Raw genomic sequence first — 22,842 nt, forward strand, 5'->3', positions numbered from 1 at the left:
CAAGGTTCAGAAAAGCTCTGCTGGGAACAGCCGGCTCAAGCACACTTTGCTGCCAGGCGCTTCACAGGTGAGACCAGCACCAAAGTCAGCCTGCAGGCCGCCCGTGACTCGCTGCCGACCTGCGCAGAGCTCGCAGCTCCGCACTGCCCGCAGCTGTCCCTCTGTCCGGAAGGTTCCTTCCTTCCCTGTCCCACTGGATGCCCCACAACTGCAATACCCCAAAAGAGCACTAAGGGAAAGGCAGTGTTCACAAACACGTGTCACAACAAAGCCAGAAGTAAGCAACAGAGCAGCACATTAAGCTGAAGAGTCTTATTTTTCCTTAACGTTTTCCTTTCTCTCCCCATTTGCTGCAGGTGTCCAGACAAGGGCAGAGGCTGCGGCAGTGAGCGGGGCCAGCCTTGGTGCCTCTCCCCAGAGCGGGCGGGTGTCCTTAGTGCTGGAGCCGCGTGGGGCCGGGCAGGAGGGGAGGGAGAAGGGAAGAAACCAGCAGCTGCGATCCCACTGCGGCCGGTGCTGCGGCTCTGCACAGTGCAGCGCGTCGCCCAGCTCCGCCTGGTGCCTCGCTCCCGTCGGCCGCCTGCTGCCCGCGACGCAGGACAGGGGCTGTCCCGTCCGCCTGCCCGCTTTGTCTCACAAACCCAAGGGACCCTTCCCAGCCACAATTTCCAAAGGAAAGAGATCCTGGCCGGCGGTGTGTCTTTTTTTTTTTCTGAGAAAGGCAGGGCTGAATGCGGTGGCGGCCGCTTTATAGCCCTCTCCTGCCCCTCCTCAGCAAACAACCTGAGCGGAGTTCAAGCACGAAAATGACCCTGGGCTCCTCCGCTCAGCGGTTGTCTCACAGCACAGTGAATCAATTAGTGGCTGATCATTATTGCGGTAACTCTATCTTTCACAAGCAAGATTTTATATAGAGATAGAATAGGATGTTTTCTGCTCATTTCCTTCCTGTCATTCCAATCACGATCTACTGTTAAAAATACAACGCATTTAAAGCCTGTACTATTTGCAAGCCAGTGCTCCAGTTTCCCAGAGCTGGGCTGTTGTTTTCGGCGTACCAAAGGTAGGGAGAAACATCCCAGGTAGGTTAGAAACACACACAGGCCATACGCAGAAGACCGCCTCATTTTCAGGCTCCTAACATAAGGGATTACTTTAATTCCTCATTCTGGCCAACTGTTTCCATTTATAATCTATGGCGCAGGATTCCTTCCAGCGTGTCTGCGGTGGTAACTTGTTCTGTTATTTCTTCAGAAATTGGCAAAACCATTTCATTTGGAAAGCATTAGTGTAACAGTAAGAGCCTTTTAGTACCCAGCGATAAGGAGAAAATAGGAGTGCAACTCAACTCACCATTAAGTTTGGCAGTAATCTAGACAGCAGCTAGGATCTATCTAGCTTTAGCTGCTCTGCAAGCTGAAGCCCGGCCGTGCGACGTACTGCCACAACTAGCAGGGAGTCACCCAAGTCAGGGTGTCCTTGCTAATCTTATTCCTTACAGAGTCTCTGATGAAGGCCGCAGTCCTTTCTGAAGATATTTTTTTCTCATATATATATAAGGAAATAAAAATATCTATAGAGGTGGGAAAAAGCTCAATGACTGAATTGAGCATGAAACAGAGTGTCCATTTCCCCCCTCTCTGTTATAATTTTTTTTCTTAATTAAAAAAAAATAGATATTCAGTGGTTGGGTTTCATTGGTTTTAACGAATGGAAAATACTGCATAACTAAACACTGGAGGTTTTAGATAAAGTCCAGAACCATGGGAGAACGGCGACATGTCTCGTGCCTTTTTTTTTCAGTCAAAGAAAGATTTACTCCTATTTCAGGGCCATCACACTGCCCATGGTGATGTTATCAGCGGTTCTGTGTTCCTGCTGACCTTAAGTACTCTTAAACCATTAAATACATAATATTTTCTGATAATAGAATGCCATTCACATTTCAGTAACAATAACTCACTTTAATAGATAAGAACCTACGCATCGAGTGAGTCTCTCCCTGAGAAATACGAGCACACTTTTGGGAACTGCAGCATGGCAGCTGATGGCACCGGGAGCCCAGCACCGTATTCCTGGAGCGCCCGCAGCTCCCGTCTGCATCGGCTGGAATTTGAGAGGCGACTGGATTGCAAAATCAGATGTTAATCTGCAGAGAGCAGCACAGGTATGGGCAGCCTGCATTTTTGCTTTCGGCAAACAAGAACCAACAAGACTTCTAATGACAGAAAACAGCGCGGGTTTCTAGCTGCGCGTATAAATAGGCTTTAAAAACAACTGTATTCCTTAAGTGAGTCATCACGTCGTAAAGAGAACTTTTACAAGAAATTTCACGTTGTTTACAAATTTCCCCCGCGTATTTTTTAATTCTTTCCTTCCCACTCACGACCCAGGAAGGACAGCTGCAAGAGACAGAAACCTGACGCGTGCGTTGCAAAACACCGAATCATCACTATTTACTGCGGGCACCTTCAGCTAGCAGGCTCTGGGCTTTTCCTGCAGCTGAAGCGCAACCCAAAGCCAAGCACCGGCCTTGCACCGAGCCGCCAGGACGGCACTCGGCCTCCCCGCGGGCACCGCGGGATGCGGGGATCCCGGCGCGGCGCTACCGCCGAGCCAAGGAGCAGACCTGCGGGAGAACAGCTTCATCCCGGCTCTAAATGAGCTCAGCGGGGAATCTATAAACAGCCGAGCCAATTGCCAGAATGTGCACTTTTCAACTTGGTTCTGCTCCTTTGATCAGGCTGAATTTTGAGCTGCAGCGATTAATGGGCTAATAGAGGAAGTCACGGGATAGCTCCTGGGAGGAGAGGGAAAGGAGAAAAAGTGGCTCACCCTCACTCTGCATCTGCGCTGCTAAGCACTGCATTTCCACGTAGAAAGCAGAAGTACTGCTGCAGGGAAGGAGGGGAAAAGGGGGGGCTGTCTGAAAGAAGGATCACTCCTATCGTCATTCATTCATTGCTTAAGCATGCCCCTTGAAGCAACCGTCAAAGAAAACAGGCTATCCCACCACAAGTGCCTTGTAAGCCACACTTCAGTCCAGCAGAGTAACAGTTTATACTTAATAATGCCAGAGAGTAAAGGAAATGTTAAACACATTCATTAGGCAGAGAGAAGCTTCCAAAAGCCCGGAGTCTTCAAGTACTGAGAGAGATTGGTTTATGACAGGGACGCGTACTACTGCTACCCAGGACAGCATGTCCTCATCTTTCTGGAAGGGGAAGAAGCACTCACATGAGCAGCCCACAGCCACCGAAGGAAAAGAGGGGAAACAAACCCCAGGTCAGATTTTTCCCCTCCTTTTCCTTTGTTACACTGTGCCCAGCACAGGGGCAGTTTGTCTTCCCGCAAGGGGCACATCTTCCTCCTGCTGCCCGCGACTGGAAAACCGAAGCCCAGAGGGCTGCAAATGACCAGGAGCAATGAAAACTTCAACTTCTTTGAAGGCTGGGGCATTTACAAAATGCTGGTACTACCCCCAAAAAGACAGAGAGCCAAAAATCATTCAAATGCAAGCTTGAACTAAGTCAGGGGCAAGGCACCAAAGCTCCCAGCTCCCTCCTTAGTGGCAGAACTAACGTGCCATTGCCAGCGATTACTTTGCCCTTTGAGGCATCCTCTTCCTCCACCTCTGATCTTTGCTGAGCATACAAAGACATGCATACATGATTCACTTTGCTCTCAGAAATAATCCCGCAGTCGTCCTGGGATGACCTCCCGCTGTGTAAATTTAGGTGTGTGTGCTTGAGTCTTTACAAGATCAAGCCGTTCATGCACGGTGTCAGACCGGGATATCGCAGTACCCCGCCTGCTTCACACGGCTGCCCCCTCCTTCAGTGGGTCTCCTAACAACTCTCCAGTGGGGAAAAATACCTTGGCACAGGTTGTCCATAACCTGCATTCAAATCCGCATCTGTCTGATGCTGATTTAAGGTATCTCATTTTCATTCCTACAAGGAGAATTGCTAAATCATTATGCTGGTCGTATAGAGAACGCTATTTATGTTGCAGTAATGCATTTCCTATCTTGTTCTTTTGACATCCCCCTATGCAAAGGGTTAAATTGTAATACAGGATTACTTTTTGTTAACTGCCAGTACAGCTTTTCAGAATTACGGACTGATATGATAATTTTTGCCTTTAGATATGCTGTAAAAGATTTAACCTAAAAACGTACATGTAGCAGAGTGATTAGCCTTCAAAGCCCTAAGAAGAGCTGCTCCATTCCGACTGCGAGTTTCTATCAATTATTAGTGCAGGCTGCTTGAAATAGTCCAAAGTACTTGAGACAGAAATATTGCAACGCCGACACGGCAGACTGATACGCTTCCTAAACGGCCAGAGTTTTTGAAGACAGCTTGTAATAGCGTTTGGCTTTCAAACCCTAATGTTAACAGCTTTGACGAGACTGATTCTAATTTGTATTTAAGACCCATTACCTCTTCCTCTAAGCGATCTTCGTGAAACATCATTTGTTCTACGGGGATATTTGCCATACAGAGCAGATCTCTAATGGCCGCTAATTCACCCTATTTTGCTTGCTCCTATATTAATCAGCAAACTGTGAATCATCCCAGTGTTTCCAGACTCGCAGATGTACGAGGGAACCGACGAAGCCAGTTCAGTTTCTCTCCCCATTCAGACACGGAGACAATATCAGTTCCTGTTTACAGCCACTGCTTTGTTTCCCCCACCCACACACTGAAATTTCTCCAAAACGCCCAGAGAAAAAGAGGCTGAGTTCACTTTACCAGGAAAGTTATTTCTAGGTATCACATCCGAAACAAAACACGTCTGTGCTTTTATTTCGCGTGCAGCGCTCGCTGCAGTGAGGCAGGGATGGCAGCGGAGCCAAGCAGGACCAAGCGGGCAGCTCTCGTCACCCTGCCCCGCTGCCCGGCAGCACCCATCTGTCGCCCTCCAAAGGCTGCTGGACCCATTTTCATTGGCTTGCTTTTCATTCCAATCATCACATCAGCCGCTGGTGCCCCCAGTATTTCTGCCCTGCGAGTGCAGATGTGATTTTAGACTGCTGCGTGGCAATACCGGATGGAAACGTTCTCCCCACATCCCAAAAAAGAGGCACAACCCGTGCACTCACAGCATCACTGCAAGAAGTATTAAAATTAACTGTTAATTTAGGCAGCAAATTTGAGAGAGCGAGAAAGGCACGGATTTGGGGAGGTGAGCACATTTTCTGAATGCCAGGCTGCTTTTAGCTGGAGGTGGGCCCCACCAACTGCGAAAACACAGACAACGAACGAACGGATCTTCCATGAGCGGGCCAGAAATTGACGTTCAGATGTTCTGATATTGATGGGAACTTGCAGCAGAGATGAAGCAGGAGTTGGGTGTACAGGAGGGTCATGGAAACCGCTCCCTCACTGCTCTCCGTCAGCACGCTGCACTATGAACACAGCTCTTCCGTGCGAGAACGGCGGGCGCGCTGTCGTGTAAGGGAGGGCGCAAGCAGTGCGCTGCAGCAGCATGGGCAGCGCGGGAGTGAAGGTGCTGAGCTGATGTTAACCCACCAGCAAACCTAGCAAACCTAGCAAGCCTCCTGAAAACTAGGGAGGAAGCACCCAACCCAGCTGCCAGGATCAGAGAGGTTTTGGTACACATGGGTGCCAGAATTTGGTTTCACATCAAATGAATCAGACACTTAGCACAGTAACACCAGTTTCCCCATACATTTGACAGAAGAGCTTCTGTCCTACCCCCACTGCAGGGGAGAAGGAAAAAACTGTCTGCTGCTTAAAGCTCAAAACCACAACAGCAAGTTTTTTTTCAGAGTTAATGCAGGAGCTGTGTGTGATGGCAAGCTCTGCTGCGCTCAGCCCACAGCTGTGCAGCACGGCCCACAGCACGGCCAGCCTGCGTCCTGGGCACGAGGACGGCCTTTGAAGGCAGCCTGTCCAGCAGCCATTCAGTGACCTGTCCTATGTTTCTGTGGGATGTCCCATTTCCATCTGCATGTTCATGGTGCATTAAGTACTGCTTCCTCTTTTCCTTCTCTGCCAAAACAAAGGTGGCTGCCAGGTCAGCCTGCACACACCCAGCACTTTGTGGCTGCTGGGAGCTAACCAGGGGCTAACTGGGACAAAGGACCCATGTATTGGGCAGAGATGCCAGAAGCAACTTGACTGCACACCAAAGAACAGTGAAAACCAAGGCATGGATAGCAAGGCTCAGCTACAGCAGGGAATTGCCCCGAAATAATGCAGCCTAACATAGGAGGACGCATGCAATTTAAAAAAGCAACACAAAAGAGCAATAGGGTAAGAAGATCAGACCCGATTTTTTTTACCTTGACTTCTGCAGTTCTGACAACACTGGGCTACTGTCAGCATGGCTGGCCAACACCCCACGTCTTTCCGAAAGCCTCCTCCTTACTTTCCAAGAGCTATCCAACATGACTTAGTGCTGGGGGCGGGGAGGAGTTGGCTGCGCAATAGCTTCTGTCGGGCTCCTCTGGGAGGGGGAATCTTTGGGTTTGAACAAAAAATACCAACACTGTTGCAACGGCACTGCTAAATATAAATTCAGAAATGACCGTTCAAGTTGTTTTTACATCTGTGGAGAGGTCAAACTCCAGGCTCAGCCTTACTGCTTGCTCGCTGCAATCCAGATTCATCACCAGCTTCCTTTATTTGTCCCGTCAAAGGCACTTAATTAGCTGAAGGGCTTGCTTCTTTGCCTTCAAAAGCTCTCCACTCCCTCAAAGGCTTTGCTCGGGTATTGTGCTACCACTGCCCTTTGAAATCAAATCTGTTTTTCTTCCCCACGGCACTAGTTTAAAAAAAATAAATTAAAAATCTTTCCAGTGAAAAGAGAATGAAAAGAAGAAGGAAGAGGAAAAAATAAAAAGAGAAGGAACAAGAGAAGGATGGAAAAAGGGAAGATGAGTAGGAAAGACCACGCAGAACTTCATTCAAAGTAGCTTTAAAGGAAGTGTGACGCTTATAGACTAAAGGGATGGGGCAGGGAGCGGGACAGGGGGAAGACTGAAACTGCAGATGAAATCTGGGATTCCAGTCTTATTAATAATACATGATATCACAGCTTGTTTTGTGTGTTAGGAAAACTTACAACATCTCAGAAATCCCCACTAAAACACAATTATTTTCCCTGTACTTACACCACAACTCTATGTACATTTCTATTTTTATATTAATAAAAGCTGTATTTTGTATTCTATTCTATTTATGTAACCTTTAACATCTAAGCTCTCGGCCACTCTGCTCTTTATAACAGTGCACTTCTTCTGCAGTTTCGTTTCTATATTAAGAGAGATCACACTCAGAAACTAGATTTTTTTGCTCACTTCTTGTCCTCCTAGCATGCTTAACAAACCTCGGGGGCTTTGGTGTTTCTGCAGCCTGTGATTTACTCCACCAACTCAGATACTCTATTGCTTCTTTTACCACAGTTAAAGAAACACTGTCAAGTCCTTTACAGAGTTCTTTTTTAAAAAAAATCTTCGTCACATTCTTCAATATCTCATATACAGTCAGCATACAGTAAAATACAGCTATTTTTATTGCAAGCGATATGATTTTTCTCTCTGCTTCTTCCGCTATAATTTTTTCCTTTTCCATAATTTTTGGCAGTGGAGCTGAAACAAATAAACCCTTCACTGACAGCCCAGTATACAACTATCTGGATGTCAGCAGGAATGCGGAGGGCTCTAAGAATAGCGCATTTGGTTCCCGCAGAGCAAGTGCAGCTCAGAAATGCACAACGTGTCACACCCAAACAATAGCTATTTATTAGCCATGTCCCCCCAACAAAACAAGCCTTTACATTGAGTCTTGTTTGAAAGCGTGTTACAGAGCAGTGGGCAATGCAGCCCCTTCCCAGGGCTCTGAAACTAACTCCGACAGACTTGGGCTTGGAAAACTCACAGCCCCCCAAAGGTTTCTTTTATTCCAGCCTGAATTAAGGGCAGAGATCCCTGGCTCCTCTTCCTACGGGCAGGAGAACTCCTCTTTCTATTCACAAGGGCCTGTTTCTATTCTTATATCACCGGGAACAAGAGAACGGCTCTTCTGAACTCAGGGATGTCATACCAGCATAGCTGAAGGCACAATTGCGCCCAACATTTCTGACATGCCAAGTGAGAGGATCTACAAGTACAAGCTGTATTTAAACCTAAAATGAGGGAGATGCCCAACTATTCAACCTGCCTGGGCAGATGCTGCCTTCACACACCCAGAGCCAGCCAACAGAAAGTCAGGGGGCTGAGTTGCAGCCCAGAAAGCAGCTGGGGATAGTTCTGGAGACTCTCTGGCACTTAATACCACCTTCATATTGTGGATTTATGAGTCCAGACCTCTGCGTGTAATTTCACTCAGCAAGCATCAGTAGTACACAAGTGTAATGAAAACCAGCACATATCCACAGGAGCAACGTGAGTACCACCAGGCTTTGCAATATCACACAACGCAAACTGTCGGTGCCTCAATCAATATCTGTCAATGCTCAACGATAAAGACACAGCGCTTCAGATGTGAAAAGATCACACGTTATCAGATTTGCCACTTGTCCAGGCAACCCGGGCTCTGGGACGCAGGCTGATTACATGGAAGAGATACACCATTGTGTTCCATGCCCTGCAGCTGGGAGGCACCAGGAGGAAGCTGGCCTCTGGGATGTGGAGTCTTTGCTTAAGCTCGCATGAAAAGAACAGCAAAGGCTCAGCCTGGGCTGTGGCACAGCCACTGCTCTCTCCTGCGACAAGGATCACGTTGCATGGTTTATTGTTCTCCCACCACACGGCCACCGTCCACATTCTGCTTCTGCAGCAAGCAGCACCTCTTGCTCAAAAGAAGAGAGCACCAGGCCTTCTACTGATAAACGTCAGTCACGTTCCCAAACGCACACACGGAGCAAGGGGATGACTTTTAAAGGCTAACCAGCATCCCGGGGAACTCTGCTGCTTTTCTTCGAGCGGGCTTCTGTCAATGGGGATAAAAGAGGCAACTGTCCACCGGACAGTTACTGACTGTGGAAGATGCAGAAGTTGTCTCACGTCTTCTGGAACTTTTTGTGTTTTGATGAAACCACTGCTCTGTGACTGAGAAGCCCCATTCATCGCCAGCCTCAGGAGAGAGCTGGCACCGAGATTCCCAGAACCTCCAAGTGTGCTCTCAGCTGCGCTGCCGGACACCGAACCCACAGCCACGGCCACTGCTGTGTTACCATGGACCCAAACAGGTACAGGCCGGCCCCAACATTTCAGTACGTTTCAATATAGATAAGAGATCTGTTGCAGACAAATAACAGACCTACACGCCAGGTTCAAACAAACAGCAACTACCCCAGAATTTTAAGGTTTCACACCTCAAACACTTTTCAATTTTCTGCCCTTCTTTCACTCAAAAAATTTCGTTTTTTGCCATTTGCTTTTAATTCAGCACTTGGATTCCACATTCTCCTACGAGATTTGCAGTAAAATGATCAAAACTCAGCAAAATGTTCAGCTCCTGAACATTCACCATCCTCCTTAGGCGGCTCAGCACACTGTGAAACTGAAGCATTGTCATCTGGTGTGTAATTAGTGTAATAAGTCTTACTTGTAAAATGAGGGAGGCACCGGGAGCTTACCTAACTAGTCTGAAAACGTACGATGCTCATCGCCTGTAATCATTGTCTTAACTGTCCTTGATAGTTACTGATAGGCACCAGATGATACCAACTCTCTGACAGCGAGAAGCACCTGGAAACACAGCATGGGCTGCGGTGGGAAAGTTGTTGAAGAGGGCTGGTTGGGGGCAGTTGAAGAGACTCACTGCAGGGGTGCAGAGGTGTAAGACACATCGAGGGCACAGGAAACCTCAGGAATCCAGCAGGGACATGGCAGTGCCACGCATCCAGCGGGGGAGCCAGAAAAAAGATGGATGCTCAAAGCTTATGGACATCCAATCAAAAGCGTTCGTGTCGCAGCAGTTTAACAACTCCGCAGCCATCGTCCGAAGTGCAGTAAAACACCACAAATGTGTTCTGTGCCCACACTGCCTCCAGGGAAAAACCCCTGATCAGCAGTAAGTCCCGAAGCTGCAGCAACTCACTGGCTGTGTGTCCACGCTCCTGGATCCTGAGCCTTCCCAGCTGTCTGCTCTCACCAGCTGGATAAAAGCAGGGGAGCACTGGGTTTGTACAACTTTGGGTTCATCCCAAAGCAGTACAGTGGAGATGCACTTTGTTAACTTACCGCTACGAAGCTGACGTTTTAGTAACTGTCCACTTATTTTTCATTGCTATCACAGAAAAAGGTTACACACTAAGCCACCCACGTTGAAGAAACGCATCTCTGGAAGAGCTGAGCTCCTAGCAGGTAGGAAAGCACAGAAATCCAGGGACTGCCTTCCCCAGCTAAGCACAGCTCTCTGGAGCAGGTCCATGCAGAGCTCTGAAGATCAGCCTCTGGATCACTGGGGCAGAAGCATTTCAGCCCACCATGAGGAGTCAGTGTAAGCGTGCACACACAGCTGGGCTAAGGGTTCTCCTGTCAAAATGCTGGTTCTGCCCAATAGAAGCGGGCCTTGGTGGCAAGGCTCCGTTTGTGTCCTACCATTCTTCCTAACGAAAAGATAGCCATTTACTGCACATACCCGAGCTCCCAGACTGAGTCCCCAGCCCTTCCTTGCTCTGAAACGCTCATGGCAAATCTCTCTTATCTGGGGTAGTAGCAGACAGTGCTTCGCACCTCCCCCTGGGTCTCAGGGAGAAGGCTGCTGGAGAGAAACCAAGGCTGCTTCTCACTCCTGCCAGTTGCATTTTTGCGTTTACCAGCTCAGTTGGTATCGCAGCTCAACAAAGGGTGGGGAATGGCCCTCATCCAAAGCAGGGCATTGCTTCTGGCAAATGCTGGCAACAGGTATTTCAAGTCTGCCTCTTTGCTATTCAGGTGCTGTACTGTTTGACCTGCTGTCCGCAAAGGAGTCATATTTTAACTTCACTTCTCACCCCCCTGATCTTTTCTGGCCTCAGAAACATAACATGGAGATGAAATCGGTCAAGGGCATTAGGGGGAAAAAAACAAGACTGCCACAAAAAAAAAAAAAAAAAAGATACGAAACATATTATGGGAACATCTCTACAGCTTACGATGTACCTAAGAACACAACCTATACATTTAAAAATAACTTATTTCAGTAGTGTGAAATGGGTTTTGCCTAATAGTACGAAGTTCTCCTCTGGGCTAGAAGTGACGGTGCATGGTGGAATTGAAGTACATTTCAACTGAAGAAATAAACAATGTTACTTGTAATAACTCTGGGATGTTGTCCATGCACACACGTGCACACCCCAGAAGTTTAACGATGTCACATTTGAAACACAAAGGGAAGCAAAAAGAAAATACGCGACTCAGCGTTTGCATGGCAGCCCAGTAAGACAAAAGAAGCACACTCACCTGTCTGTTTTGAGATGGCAGTGTGGCAGACTGCATGTGTCTCTGCATCCGATGTGGCTGCATCAGCTGTCGGAACTGCTGCTGGAGGAACTGGCTATTGTTAGCCTGCTGGGACTGCTGGGCGGCTGGGGACTGCTGCTGCTGCTGGAGATAGTGAATGAGCGACTGCTGCCCTTGTCCTGCTGTCAGGGGTGACATCTTTTGAGTAGCTGACTCCGAGGCAAAGTGAGACAGTGGCTTGGTGTTGTTGAAAGAAAACTGGTCTTGGCTAACAGGGCTCTCATTCACCAGTCCTGGCTGTAAGCTAGTGGATGGCTGTTGCATAATTATGTTCATATTTTTGGACTGGCTTGTAGTCATTGATTTAAAAAGTGAGTTCTGCATACTTGTGGGATTGTTGCTGGGAGTGATATTAGAGATTAATGTACCTTGAGGACTGAAGGGCTGCTGATGCAGAGCTGGGCTTGACAGCTTCTCTGGCCTGTATGGTGGAGAAGGTCCAGTATTTGTGGAAGCCATGCTGGCAACCAAGTTGTTCTGCGGACTTTTAATATTGCTGGCTGGTAAGCTGGCTGCTGTCAGGGCAGGCAGCATGGAGCTCTGTGGGCTGAAGGGCTGCTGGTTCAGAGCCGGACTGGAAAGCTTCTCAGACCCATAGGGAGGAGAGGGGCCATTGGAGGGGGTGCTGCTGGAAGTCATGCTGGAAAGCAGAGTGTTTTGAGGACTCTGAATGTTGTTTCCTGGTAAATTATTCGCAGGCATACCAGACACCATAACATTTTGAGGACTGAAAGGTTGATGGTGTGGGGATGATCCTGCCCTGTAAGGAGGAGAGAGACCAGGAGGAGACATAGTTGGCCAGCTAGGAGCCTGTACTTGCTGCTTTGTAGTAGACACCTGCTTGCTAGCTGCCAGCTGCTTTAGCTGCTGAGCATGCCAGTTGGAGCCAGGTATGTTGGGTAAGGGCACTGGAAGCATGGGTGGTGGCTGGTTCTTGCTCTGAGCTGCTGTAGAGATGGGCGATGCAGCAGGTTTGTTTGAGGGAGGAACCTGGAAGTTAGCTCCAGCAGACGATGGCCTCATCTGAGGAGATCCTCCACTGGTTGGATTGCAGCCTGGGGAAAAATCTTTGTTAGTGACATGGTTCTCCAAGTGGGAAGTCTGCGGGGAGGACTTCGGAGTGTTACTTATGCTTGGCTGAGAATGACTCAGCCCAAGTGGCTCTTCAGCCTTGCTGCCCAGAATCTTCTCCAGATCCAGGTCATTGGGAGAAGGATCAGGCATCTTTGTCAGCTCTTCCAATAGATCTTGCAGCTCTTGGTCCACAGACTGTAAGCTGTTTCCTTTCTCATCATAGTGGACAATGCTGCTACCCTGCCCTCCTATTGACCCCTTCTGATTTATTTCCGTGTTGGGTGGCACAGAAAATGGGGAGCCAATGCCACTGCCATTCATGTGATTGCTCTCAAGGAGGACTGAATGACCTGTGACTCCCATGGAAGAAGTGCTGTGACTGGTGGAGAATGGAGAACTTTGCATTTCCGGACACGCCACATTGGGATTGGTACCTTGGCCCATGGAAAGGGTTACATCATCGAGACAAAGTCTTTTACTGTCATTTGGGAAAATGACATCAGGCACACCACTGGAGGCAGGAGAGCTATCATCTTCCAGTTTTCTTTTAATGGATCCCTGTAACTGGGAAAATAAAAATGGAAAATGTGGTTACTGACCTTACCCTAACGTGCTCTAAAGCTCCAAACGGTAACACTGGGTTGGAGATACTGAATATTAAATCACACAATTAAAAAACCAATCATGTGAGACAAATTCTATCAGGATTTAAGTGGGTGCAACTTCACTGAAATCAGAAGAATTACAGTCAGACAAAGGCTCGATCTCACATGCTGGCCTTAAGACAGATGTTAAAGCTATAAAACACTGTCTGTCATGTGAACTGTAATAGAAGTTTTTTAAATCGTTTCTGGTATCATTTCAATTAAGACATTATACTCCCTGCATAACAAACATGCCAACATTTTCATGGTAACATTTTTTAGGTCGAAACAATGGCAGAACTGAACAAAAACCTGGACTGAATTTAGCAACCTTCTGCCAGTGACTTGGATTAAATTCAGACCTGAGACAACGAAGTTGTTTTACATTCTTTATGGGCAGAGCATCTGAAATAACTGGCATGCTTTCTAAACAAACAAAAACAAACAAACAAATAGATCTCAATTACCTATCTAATCAGTCTTTCAGCTTTCAAGTTTTTTTTATCATAGATAGTTTAGACTTTCTGAACAATAAGTAACAGCTAAAATTGTAACTTTTGTTTGTTCCCCTATGTCTCTGGCAGTATGGCCTTTGTTCACATTAGGATACAACTCATTTGTAAAAACTGAAATATTTTCTGAATACCATGATGGAAATATCTTCATCTTCAAGAAATGGTATAGTTGTAAATCCACAAGTTCTGCAGGAAAAAGAAACAAACAACTCCCTTATGCTTAACAAAGAAACTGAAACTAAAAATAATGTCTCTAACACAAATTCAGTGCAATATACCAATCTCTTCCAAATATAATCATCCGTGGCTTTCCTTTTTAACAACTTTGACCTGTATGTCATAGGATTAATCAAACATTAACATTGCTGCTTCAATTTAAGGGAAATAAGCCTTCTGTTCTTGTGTGACAGTAGAGGGAGGTGGCATTTAAAAAGTATCTTGTCAGCAACAGGAAAGCCATAGAGAGCCACTGTTCCTCTAAGCCAGCTCACAGTAAAACCTCTCCCAGCCCTGAACTACAATTCAAAGCACTGCCAGTCACCTCGCACCAGGAAGAAATCCTATCTACTCGTAATACCTGCCCGTAGCATGAGAAGAGCCCCACCACCTATTGCCAGCATAGTCACGTCCACTCTAAGGCTGCGGTGGGTATGACTGCCTTCTGAATTTCGCGCTAAATATTACACACATCTCACCTGTGCCTAGGCGTCACTATGCAAACAGCCACTTTGGTGCTCAGTACAGCTATTGTCACAGGATGGTTATCATGGGGCATGCGAGGCTGCAGGGCACAATGTGGGCACGTAGTGCAGCTGCTTCTGCAATGTACAAATGGCCAATGGCCACCCCGAAATTCAGCCCATCTTCCTGTGGTCTGTTCAAGTAACCGACCACAAACGGGGGTTGTTCTGAGCTGGGAACATGAGGCAGCTGCCCAGCAGCTTGCTGGAGACACGAGTGCTCTCACATTGTTTCTAAATTGGTGGGCAGAGAGAAGATTGTAAATTTGGGCCAACATGTGATCTGGCTACACAGATACTTTTTTACAAGTTAATGCCCAGCTTACACCAGTATTTGGAGGTGAGTGAGAGGACACAAGTTAGATGTACACGAGGAACAGGGTGCTGGCAGATGGAAATACAGATCTGCACGCTACGGTGAGCTGCTGATCAGGTCTGGGGAGAAATTCACCTACCACACAGCAGTTCTGAATGGTACTGTGGCAAAGAGATCTTTCTGCACAGACATTTTTTCTGCTATCCTCTAAGTGCTATCCCTTCACAGAGCAATCACTGCTGGCTGTACTGCTTTACCACGGGCTGAACCCAGAAACCATGTGTGAGTTGGAGCCAGCACAGAACAGGGAGCGCTGCTCTCAGCGTCCAGCACGCCGGTGGCCCGGTAGCGCTCTTTGGTCACCTGTGCCACATGTGGTTTGACCGTGACTGCAAGAAACTGCCTTTACATCGCTGCCAGATATGGCCGAAGCACCAGGGACTGGATTATTTCTCTGGGCTGATGAGGCCAAAATTTGCATAGCTTCAGGAAATGGAACAAGGCCTAAATCTTCTCCCAGGTGTTGGTCTAATGATGGATGAAATTGTTTTCCTTCATTTTCTTTGATAAAACTAAGCCAGAGGTACATGTTTCAACAGATGCTGCCCTGTGTAGGCTGAAACACGTTGGTAGAGCATAACTATATATATTTAAACCCAGACATGTATAGGGAATCTTTACACGGGCTTCACACATCCAAAATAAACACCGCGCGTTCCCCAGTTGCACGCTGGGAACCATGCGGCAGGCGGTGCTGGGGGATCTCCCACACTTGGCCAGCTGACACGCTGGCATGTACATCCCTGCCACAGGACATTCCTGTGCTCTGAGCTACTGGGGGGAAAACTGGGCTTTCTAAACACTTAAAAGGTATTGTCTAACTGTTGCACTGGGGAGTAATGTGAGAGCCCATTTCCCCAAGACTATAAGCATAGGTAAAACAAAGCCACTGGCACAGGAATTCCAAAAGTGGGACAGCATTTTTAAGTAAGCCAGGCTGGAAGAGGTGCGGTGATGTTAGTTGAGTGTTATATTCTCTTGAAAAGCAAGGTTCCTGTTTCCCAGGTGAGTATATGCATGAGGACAATGAAGTCCAGAAGACCATTTTCTGCCAGTGTTGGCAGGTACAACTCCACAAAATTCCATCGTATTGCAAATTTGAGAAAGATACCATCCCTAAAGCGGACTAAACAATTCATAGAGTACTTCTGGGTAGAAGGGATGCCTGAGTATCATCAGCTCTCTGCTTTGAACACATCGCAAATGAAAAAACTAGACAACAGTATTTTACCAGGCACTTAAGTATGAAGTATTAGGGACATATAAGTTCTCTCCTCAGGGTGGACAGGCTAGCTGAAACATTCCTCAGTCAGACACACGTGACCGCTCCTTCCACACTGCACACTGCGCTGCTGTGGTCTCTGATGGAGCCAGCACATCTCCCCAGCTCCCTCTGAAGTGCACACTTCCCTTGTTTGGCCCTGGATTCCCAGAGAAGGGAGCTGATTTATGCCCACTCTTGATCCATTTCTTTTGAGAGGGTTTATGCTATTTGATAAAATCAGCAGAAATAAGGAGAGCACCAGAATATGCTCTTTCCCTTTCTCTGCTGACTGTTGAGCAGCCTCCTTCCAAATTGAATAGAGGTAAGGGAATGTAAATACAATATAAACACGTAGCACACACGCTCTTAAGCTGGCTGGGAGCAGTACAGCTACATGTGGGAAAACCCCATTCACATCTGCAAACTAAGAGTGAGAAGGCAAGCAACAAACAGGCACTTGTGACCTTGTCAAAATCTACTGCAATACGTTAGCATGCAGGTGTTAACTTATTTCGGGGCATACTTGGGAAACAAAGGCAAGCCCTCCAATGCGGGGAATATCTGCTTGGTTTGCTTTTAGAAGTGAGCGTGCCATGATCCTGGCCCTGCTATGCTTTCAGAGTGAACAGGCGCGCTTCTGGGAAAAGCCCAAGTTCCAAATGAGTCGCACTGCTAGTTCCTAATGGTAGAGTAAGAAGAATAAATAATAACTGTTTACACTGCTCCTTCCCTGGCAGCTCCACAGCTGTGGCTGCAAACATCTCATTTGTCACACACCAGCTCTGTGCAGGGCAGCAGTCCCTGTGCGTGGGCAGCGCGCTCCATGGGCCCTGTGCTGCGACGGAGGGCTGGGGGCTGAGCCTGGGCCCCACCACTGCTCCCTCGGCCTGCTGCTTCCCAAACACGGGAGGCAGCGCTGGCCTCTGTAGACTATTTCTCAGCAATGGCTGCAAGCGACGAGAGCTGAAGCAGAGATCAAACAGTCAACAGATGCACGCTGTGGTGGTGCCACTGGATTTTAGTAACACACCACACAAGCTTCTTCAGACTGGCTCACTGCCTTGCCTCACCGTGCTTCCATTTTTCCTTCAACCCAAGAACTCCTTGGTTACCATATCAGCCTGGTGACCCAGCCTGCCCCATGGCCCCGCTGCCAGCCCGCACTAGCTCTGCTCCCGTCCCTTGGGCCTTTGCCTGCACCCCAGCTGGCAGGGAAGAGCCCCCACTGCCTGCTGGGAAGATCTGTGCTGTGCCTTTTGTTCCCCTTTCACCAAACATAAGCTGAATGTAACAGAAGATTTCTATTTAGGACAGCGTAAAGCAAAAACAAGTGAAGGAAAATGTTTGGTGAGGTATTTCTGCACTTCTGTCTGGCTTCGGCAGCCTGTCAGAGATCCAAGCCTTGATTTAGAGCAACCGCAGGGTGCTGATTATTGATCTGCAACCACCTCACCCCACTCATTGCCACGGAGTGATCCAACCTACAGCAGCGATTCCCACACCCACACGCATCTTCATGCAAGAACCAAGCCCGATGAGATGCTGCCATTTTGAAACCAGCGCTGTAGAGCCCGTGAAGCGTTCTCCTCCAGCATCTTGTCCAGCTCCCTAGACTCCCTGCACATGCCATCATCGCTGGCAACCCTCTTGACTTAACAGCATGAAATATATTGATCTGCGACATCCAGAATGGGAGTCAGATAACCTTCTTTCACCAGAAGTCACAAGACTCTTGTAACTCTTGGGAAAACCCAGGTGGCTCTTTTGTTGGTTTGATTAAAGAAAAGAGAAATGGTGGTAGGAGGAGAAGGAGCACATGCGAAATATTTCAGTCTCTCCCACGCCACCAGGACTTGCTAGTGTTTTCTGGCAGCCTTTCTCAAAGACTTTCAGAGCAGGACCCCAGTGCCTCAGAAACCTGGGGAATCGAGGTCACCAGCAGTGAAGGTTAGATAAGGTATCGTGAGAGAGCACAGTTAATTGTTGGTGGAAGGGCTGAATAATGCAGCAGCCCGAGGAGTGGAAGAGCTTCACTTTAGCAGATCAGCCTGCAAACTCCAGCATTCCCTTGAGATTCCATGGCAGGCTGGGTCTCCAGCTTTCCTGTTCTTCAGGATCTGTTGCAGATTGTTTTTTCCCTCTGCATAGTATAAAATCTGAGCTTTGCTCAACTGAGCTGACCAGAGAACCTTTCACTCTCTGTCTCTTTCAAACACTCGACACTGCCAAAACTGGAAGCATGTATTTGCCAGAGGCAAACTGTTTGCAGCATTCAGCCATCAAGACTTCAGTCTCTGTGGCTTCAACAAGCTTCAGCGAGAGCTATCTGCCCATCAGCCCAAAATGTTTCTATCTGTTCTGACAAAAACAGTCATGTAATGAAAAAAAGAAACTGGCAATTTTCCATATAAAACAAGAAAATGTCACAATTTTTTTTCTCCTGTGCCTAAATACACAATTTGAAAGGTTTATGTTCTATATTGCTCGCTTCTTCGCAATCCATATAGATTCCGGTGACCTGCTAATTTTTGAGGACAGATGGTGAAAAAAAGGTGAGAATTCTAGTGTTTGAAAGCTGCAAAGTGTATCTGATATAACATTACCTCTTAAATGGCAGCAGTTACTTGCAGCGCTGCTTGAACTATCAGACGTGCTGTTTTCAGTAGCAGGCTGGCTTGCAGATGAGCAACAAAACCCAAACGCTTGTGGGCAAAGATCCCATTTAACAACAGCAGAACCTGCCTCTGCATTAAGTGCATTTAGCTCATCTGCAGAGTCTCATTTGTGCAAGCTAGCTGCCATTTGATAACAGAAGCTCGCATTACACATCTGAATCCAAAAAGAAATGCCTCCTGCTGAGGAATACAGTGAGTAGCTGAAGCAGTCCATGACTACAAGGAACAAGAAGTATTGCTTTCACATCCTGGGCTACAAGGATAACTCAAGGGGGCTCAAGCAATTAAAACTACCATTCCCTTTCCCCATGCTAAGATTAAACATAAGCTAAAACTTCATTTTTCCTACTGCTTTAGGCTGGTTGACCCTTCTGATTTCAAGTGATTTGTGCATGGATAGACTTAAAGCTGTCATTTCACATTGCCAAGAAAGAGATCAGAATGCGATTTCAAGCTGCCAAAGTGTTTCACTAGGCTTAAAAGTAGTAATATCCCAACTCCTCAGTTAAGGAGTAAGAGATAAAGGTCTGCTTTTGGGTCTGCCAGGTATTTGCAGGCTGGAGAGGTGGCAGATCCATTCCCATCGAGCTGTGGTAGTGGATAAAGGATTATGAACAGGGAAAATACACAGGGGTGGATTTCCTTCTATTCATCATACTCATGGAAATAAGCAATCGGAGGGGAGGATGTAGGAAGAGGAACCGGGGATACAAGCAGTCATTTTAACCATGAAAGCACACTGGTTATTAGTTAGCTTGTATGCATTACCTGGATTATTTTTACCACGAACTGGAGTTTCTCTCCAAAGTATAACATATTTACAGCGACAATATGAAATCTGCCATCTTTAAAACAGTTGTATTAACATGGATTGCTTAGCCTATGCAAACACTGCTACGTGTGTACAACTACAGCTCCCATCAGCACAGCCAACACAGCGTCACTTGGCAGAAGCTTGCTGTGACCCTTTCCCTGTGACCATCACCACTCATTGTGATCTCTCATTTTATTCAATAAATCAGTGCACAATTTCAAATGAACCCCAAACTGTGATCAAAGAGAAAGAAAGAAACTGCTACTACTTAACGTACGTGATCTTTTAAATGACTGCTGATCTGTCACTTTCCTTCCTCTTCTGCCTCCTTCCCCACTTAACCAACCACACAGCATAGGAAGCAATCTTGGCTGCAAATACCTAGAACTGCATGATTTGGCTCGTAAGCACAAACATCCAAAACATCATGACTATACAAAACCAGAAAGATGCGATCTTACAATAAGCTTAAACCACAGAAACTAACAGGAAATTCAACCTGGATTACCAAGAGTGTTACGTATTACATTTTTTATAAATCTTAAAAGAAAGAACTTCAAGGGAAGGAAATGCTACAAATACGATTTTCTCATAATGATTTTTGTGAATGCAGTTAAGCTCATAATGACAGAAATATAGCTAATCCACATCCTGCTGTAAGTTGGAACATCTTACGGGCTGCACAGCAGCAAGTTTGTGAACAGGGCTTTTCCGATTACCCTTGTCTAAAATTACAGGCATCATCCTTAATATCAAAATGAAGATACCGATGGAGGATCAGCTCCAAGGGGAAAAAAAAAAGTACACAGCCAAGAATATACCTGTTTCTTCATTCCATGTGAGCCAGCTGCACAGAAGAGACCAAGTAATATTTATTGTAAAGAAAAGAAATTAAACAAAAAAAGAAAGAAAGAAAAAAGAACCAGACGTTAGCTTTGTTACTTTTCAGGGCAAACAGAGCCAATCTCATTTCAGAGGCGCCAACAGAGATCTGCCCTATCAAAACAAATGTTCAGCATCTTTCTACCTTGTCCTTCCTTAACAATTCATCTGCTTTCAGTATTAATGGCATCGTTAGAAATGGAGTTTTTTCCAAGGGAAAAATTGCTACTGACAAATGGATCTGGAGGAACAGGACTGCTGCTTGCTCCTGTGTTGAACTGCTAGCAGGAGATCTTGGTGCAGATGCCTCTTAATTAGTCATCTGAAGACCTGCAGCAACTACGCCATGCATATTGTCTGGATGTTGCTCCCACATTCCGTGTAATGACAAGTGCTATTAACGAGACAGCTGAAGACAGAAGTTCTCTACCTTTCGGGTTTTAAGATGTAGTACAAGAGTGTTTCTTTCATATCTGGCTGTAAATCAAGATCAATCTTAGACTCAGTGTCTCTCCATCAGTATTACCTCATCTTACCTCAATTTTAATACCAGCAGTATTGTTTTATATCTTTTTTTTATAGTCCATTAATTTCAAAGTCCTATGGAACACTTTGCAGTAATTTTGTAGACTACATTAATCTCACTGAAACAGCCACACTCGAGAATTCAGATCCTCTCTACTGAGCAAAAAGTGATGGTTTTGCTACTTGTGTCTTCTGGAATTTGAAAGTTATTTTCTTTCTTCTTTTCCAGCCTATTACACTGTCACAGTTATGCAATGACTGTAAGTTAATAGGAGTTATGTACAGGAAACAGATTGTATATGTTCATAAATCAGGAGCTAGGTTTACCATTTTACCAGATAACCAGACAAAGCCCAGTTCGACTTTTTTTTTTCTGCTAGATATTACAGTATCTGATCAAGTCCCAGAAGATTTATTCCTGCATTTCTATGAGCCTATGAGTTCCATTTTGTCAGAAGGTATAGTTGGGAAATTAACAGCCTGGAGGCAAAGCCTTCAATTAGGTCAAACCTGGGGCCAAAAAGCTCTCAAGTTCTCAGAGCAATAAGAAACAATGGGATTTCAATCAAAAAAAAAAAAAAAAAAAAGTTCTGTTTCAACTGATGAAGTACTTACACTTACTCCCCCAATGAATAATAGCTCCAACCTTACCTGCATGGCTCTACCTGAATGCTAATGCTGGGTGGCCTCACATCAGACTGCTAAATGGCCTTCTACTTGCCTTCTGTATTGGAAAGCAATGCATTACTACACCCAGAGCTCTTCACTAAGCATACCAGGGGACAAAACATTTAAAAGAGCAGTTTGAAGTTCTTCCTAGCATGCATCAGAAACAGGAGCACAACTCTAAGAAAGATGGAAAAAACAGGCAGGTTAAGGAAACGTTTGGAATGGCTCCTTGCCTGCCCTTCACCCTGTGCCTTTGCTCCTCCTTGATGTTCCTCAGCGCTCCAAAAAATGAAACAATAAGCAGGACATTAATACAGGCCCATCAAAACAAGCCTCGGTTGAAGTGTGAATGATCATGAATCTAGCAAATGTCCCACTGAACCTGGGTGCAGAAAGACTGATACAGCCAGAAGCGGGAATGCTTTGTAAAGCAAGAGTCTGGTCACGAACATCTGTCTCTGAATACTTCCTTTGAAAACCTCCATCCTTCTCTGCACAGCAGCTGCACCTTTCTCAGTGTGCATTATGGAATAGGAATATGGTTCATTGGCAAGATGTTATTTGTAGGCTTCCTTCCTGGAGCAGTGAGAAGGCTCTGGCCCCGTGCCTCTGGATCCTACAGCACGCACTCCTCAAATGGTATCTGATCCATGGACCTTTAAAGGGCTTTTGCAAACCAGTGTTCCTAAAGAAACGAAACCAAAGGAGGATCATCATCCCACCCCTGATGCCCTCACGCTGTATGAAGCTGTTGAAAACCTGGCTTCGATGAAATAAATATTTCAGGACACTGACTTCAGCAGTGATGGGATTGCATTCTTTGCTCTTTTATTAACTAAAGGAGTAAATTAAAAATACACAGCATTTGGAGGAATTGCCTCCAGCAAAAAATGCAATGCTTCAGTCACTCAGATTTTAACCACTGAACCTCTCAACTTGTTACAGATACCAGCTCCCCTCCATCCTAGATGTAATGTTAATCGCACATTCATCACTGCAAATTGACAACATAAATGTTGACTTGTGCAAACAGTGTTAGAGAAAATGGTGTTCTTGCTGCAGAAGTGAATTACACAGCCTTTTAAGCTCCCTGTGCTTCTCAGTTTTATGTAAACTCTAATTTCTAAGCCTTTGTCCTGCCTTTAAAGGTCACACAGTTGAAAGCTATGAAGCATAGCGTGTGTT

At 46.3% G+C, this 22,842-nt stretch overlaps 1 protein-coding gene across 2 annotated transcripts in view; it reads right to left on the bottom strand.

Annotated features, from left to right (window-relative positions):
- Positions 1-22,842, bottom strand: part of MAMLD1 (mastermind like domain containing 1) — an 85,934-nt gene that overhangs the window by 19,060 nt on the left and 44,032 nt on the right. For both annotated transcript variants that reach the window (XM_021405917.1, XM_021405916.1), the window contains exon 2: positions 11,420-13,117. In XM_021405917.1, coding sequence (XP_021261592.1) covers positions 11,420-13,117 — 1,698 coding nt within the window. The remainder of the gene's footprint in view (positions 1-11,419; positions 13,118-22,842) is intronic.

The sequence above is a fragment of the Numida meleagris genome, chromosome 8, assembly GCF_002078875.1.
Source record: "Numida meleagris isolate 19003 breed g44 Domestic line chromosome 8, NumMel1.0, whole genome shotgun sequence".
NCBI lineage: Eukaryota > Metazoa > Chordata > Aves > Galliformes > Numididae > Numida > Numida meleagris.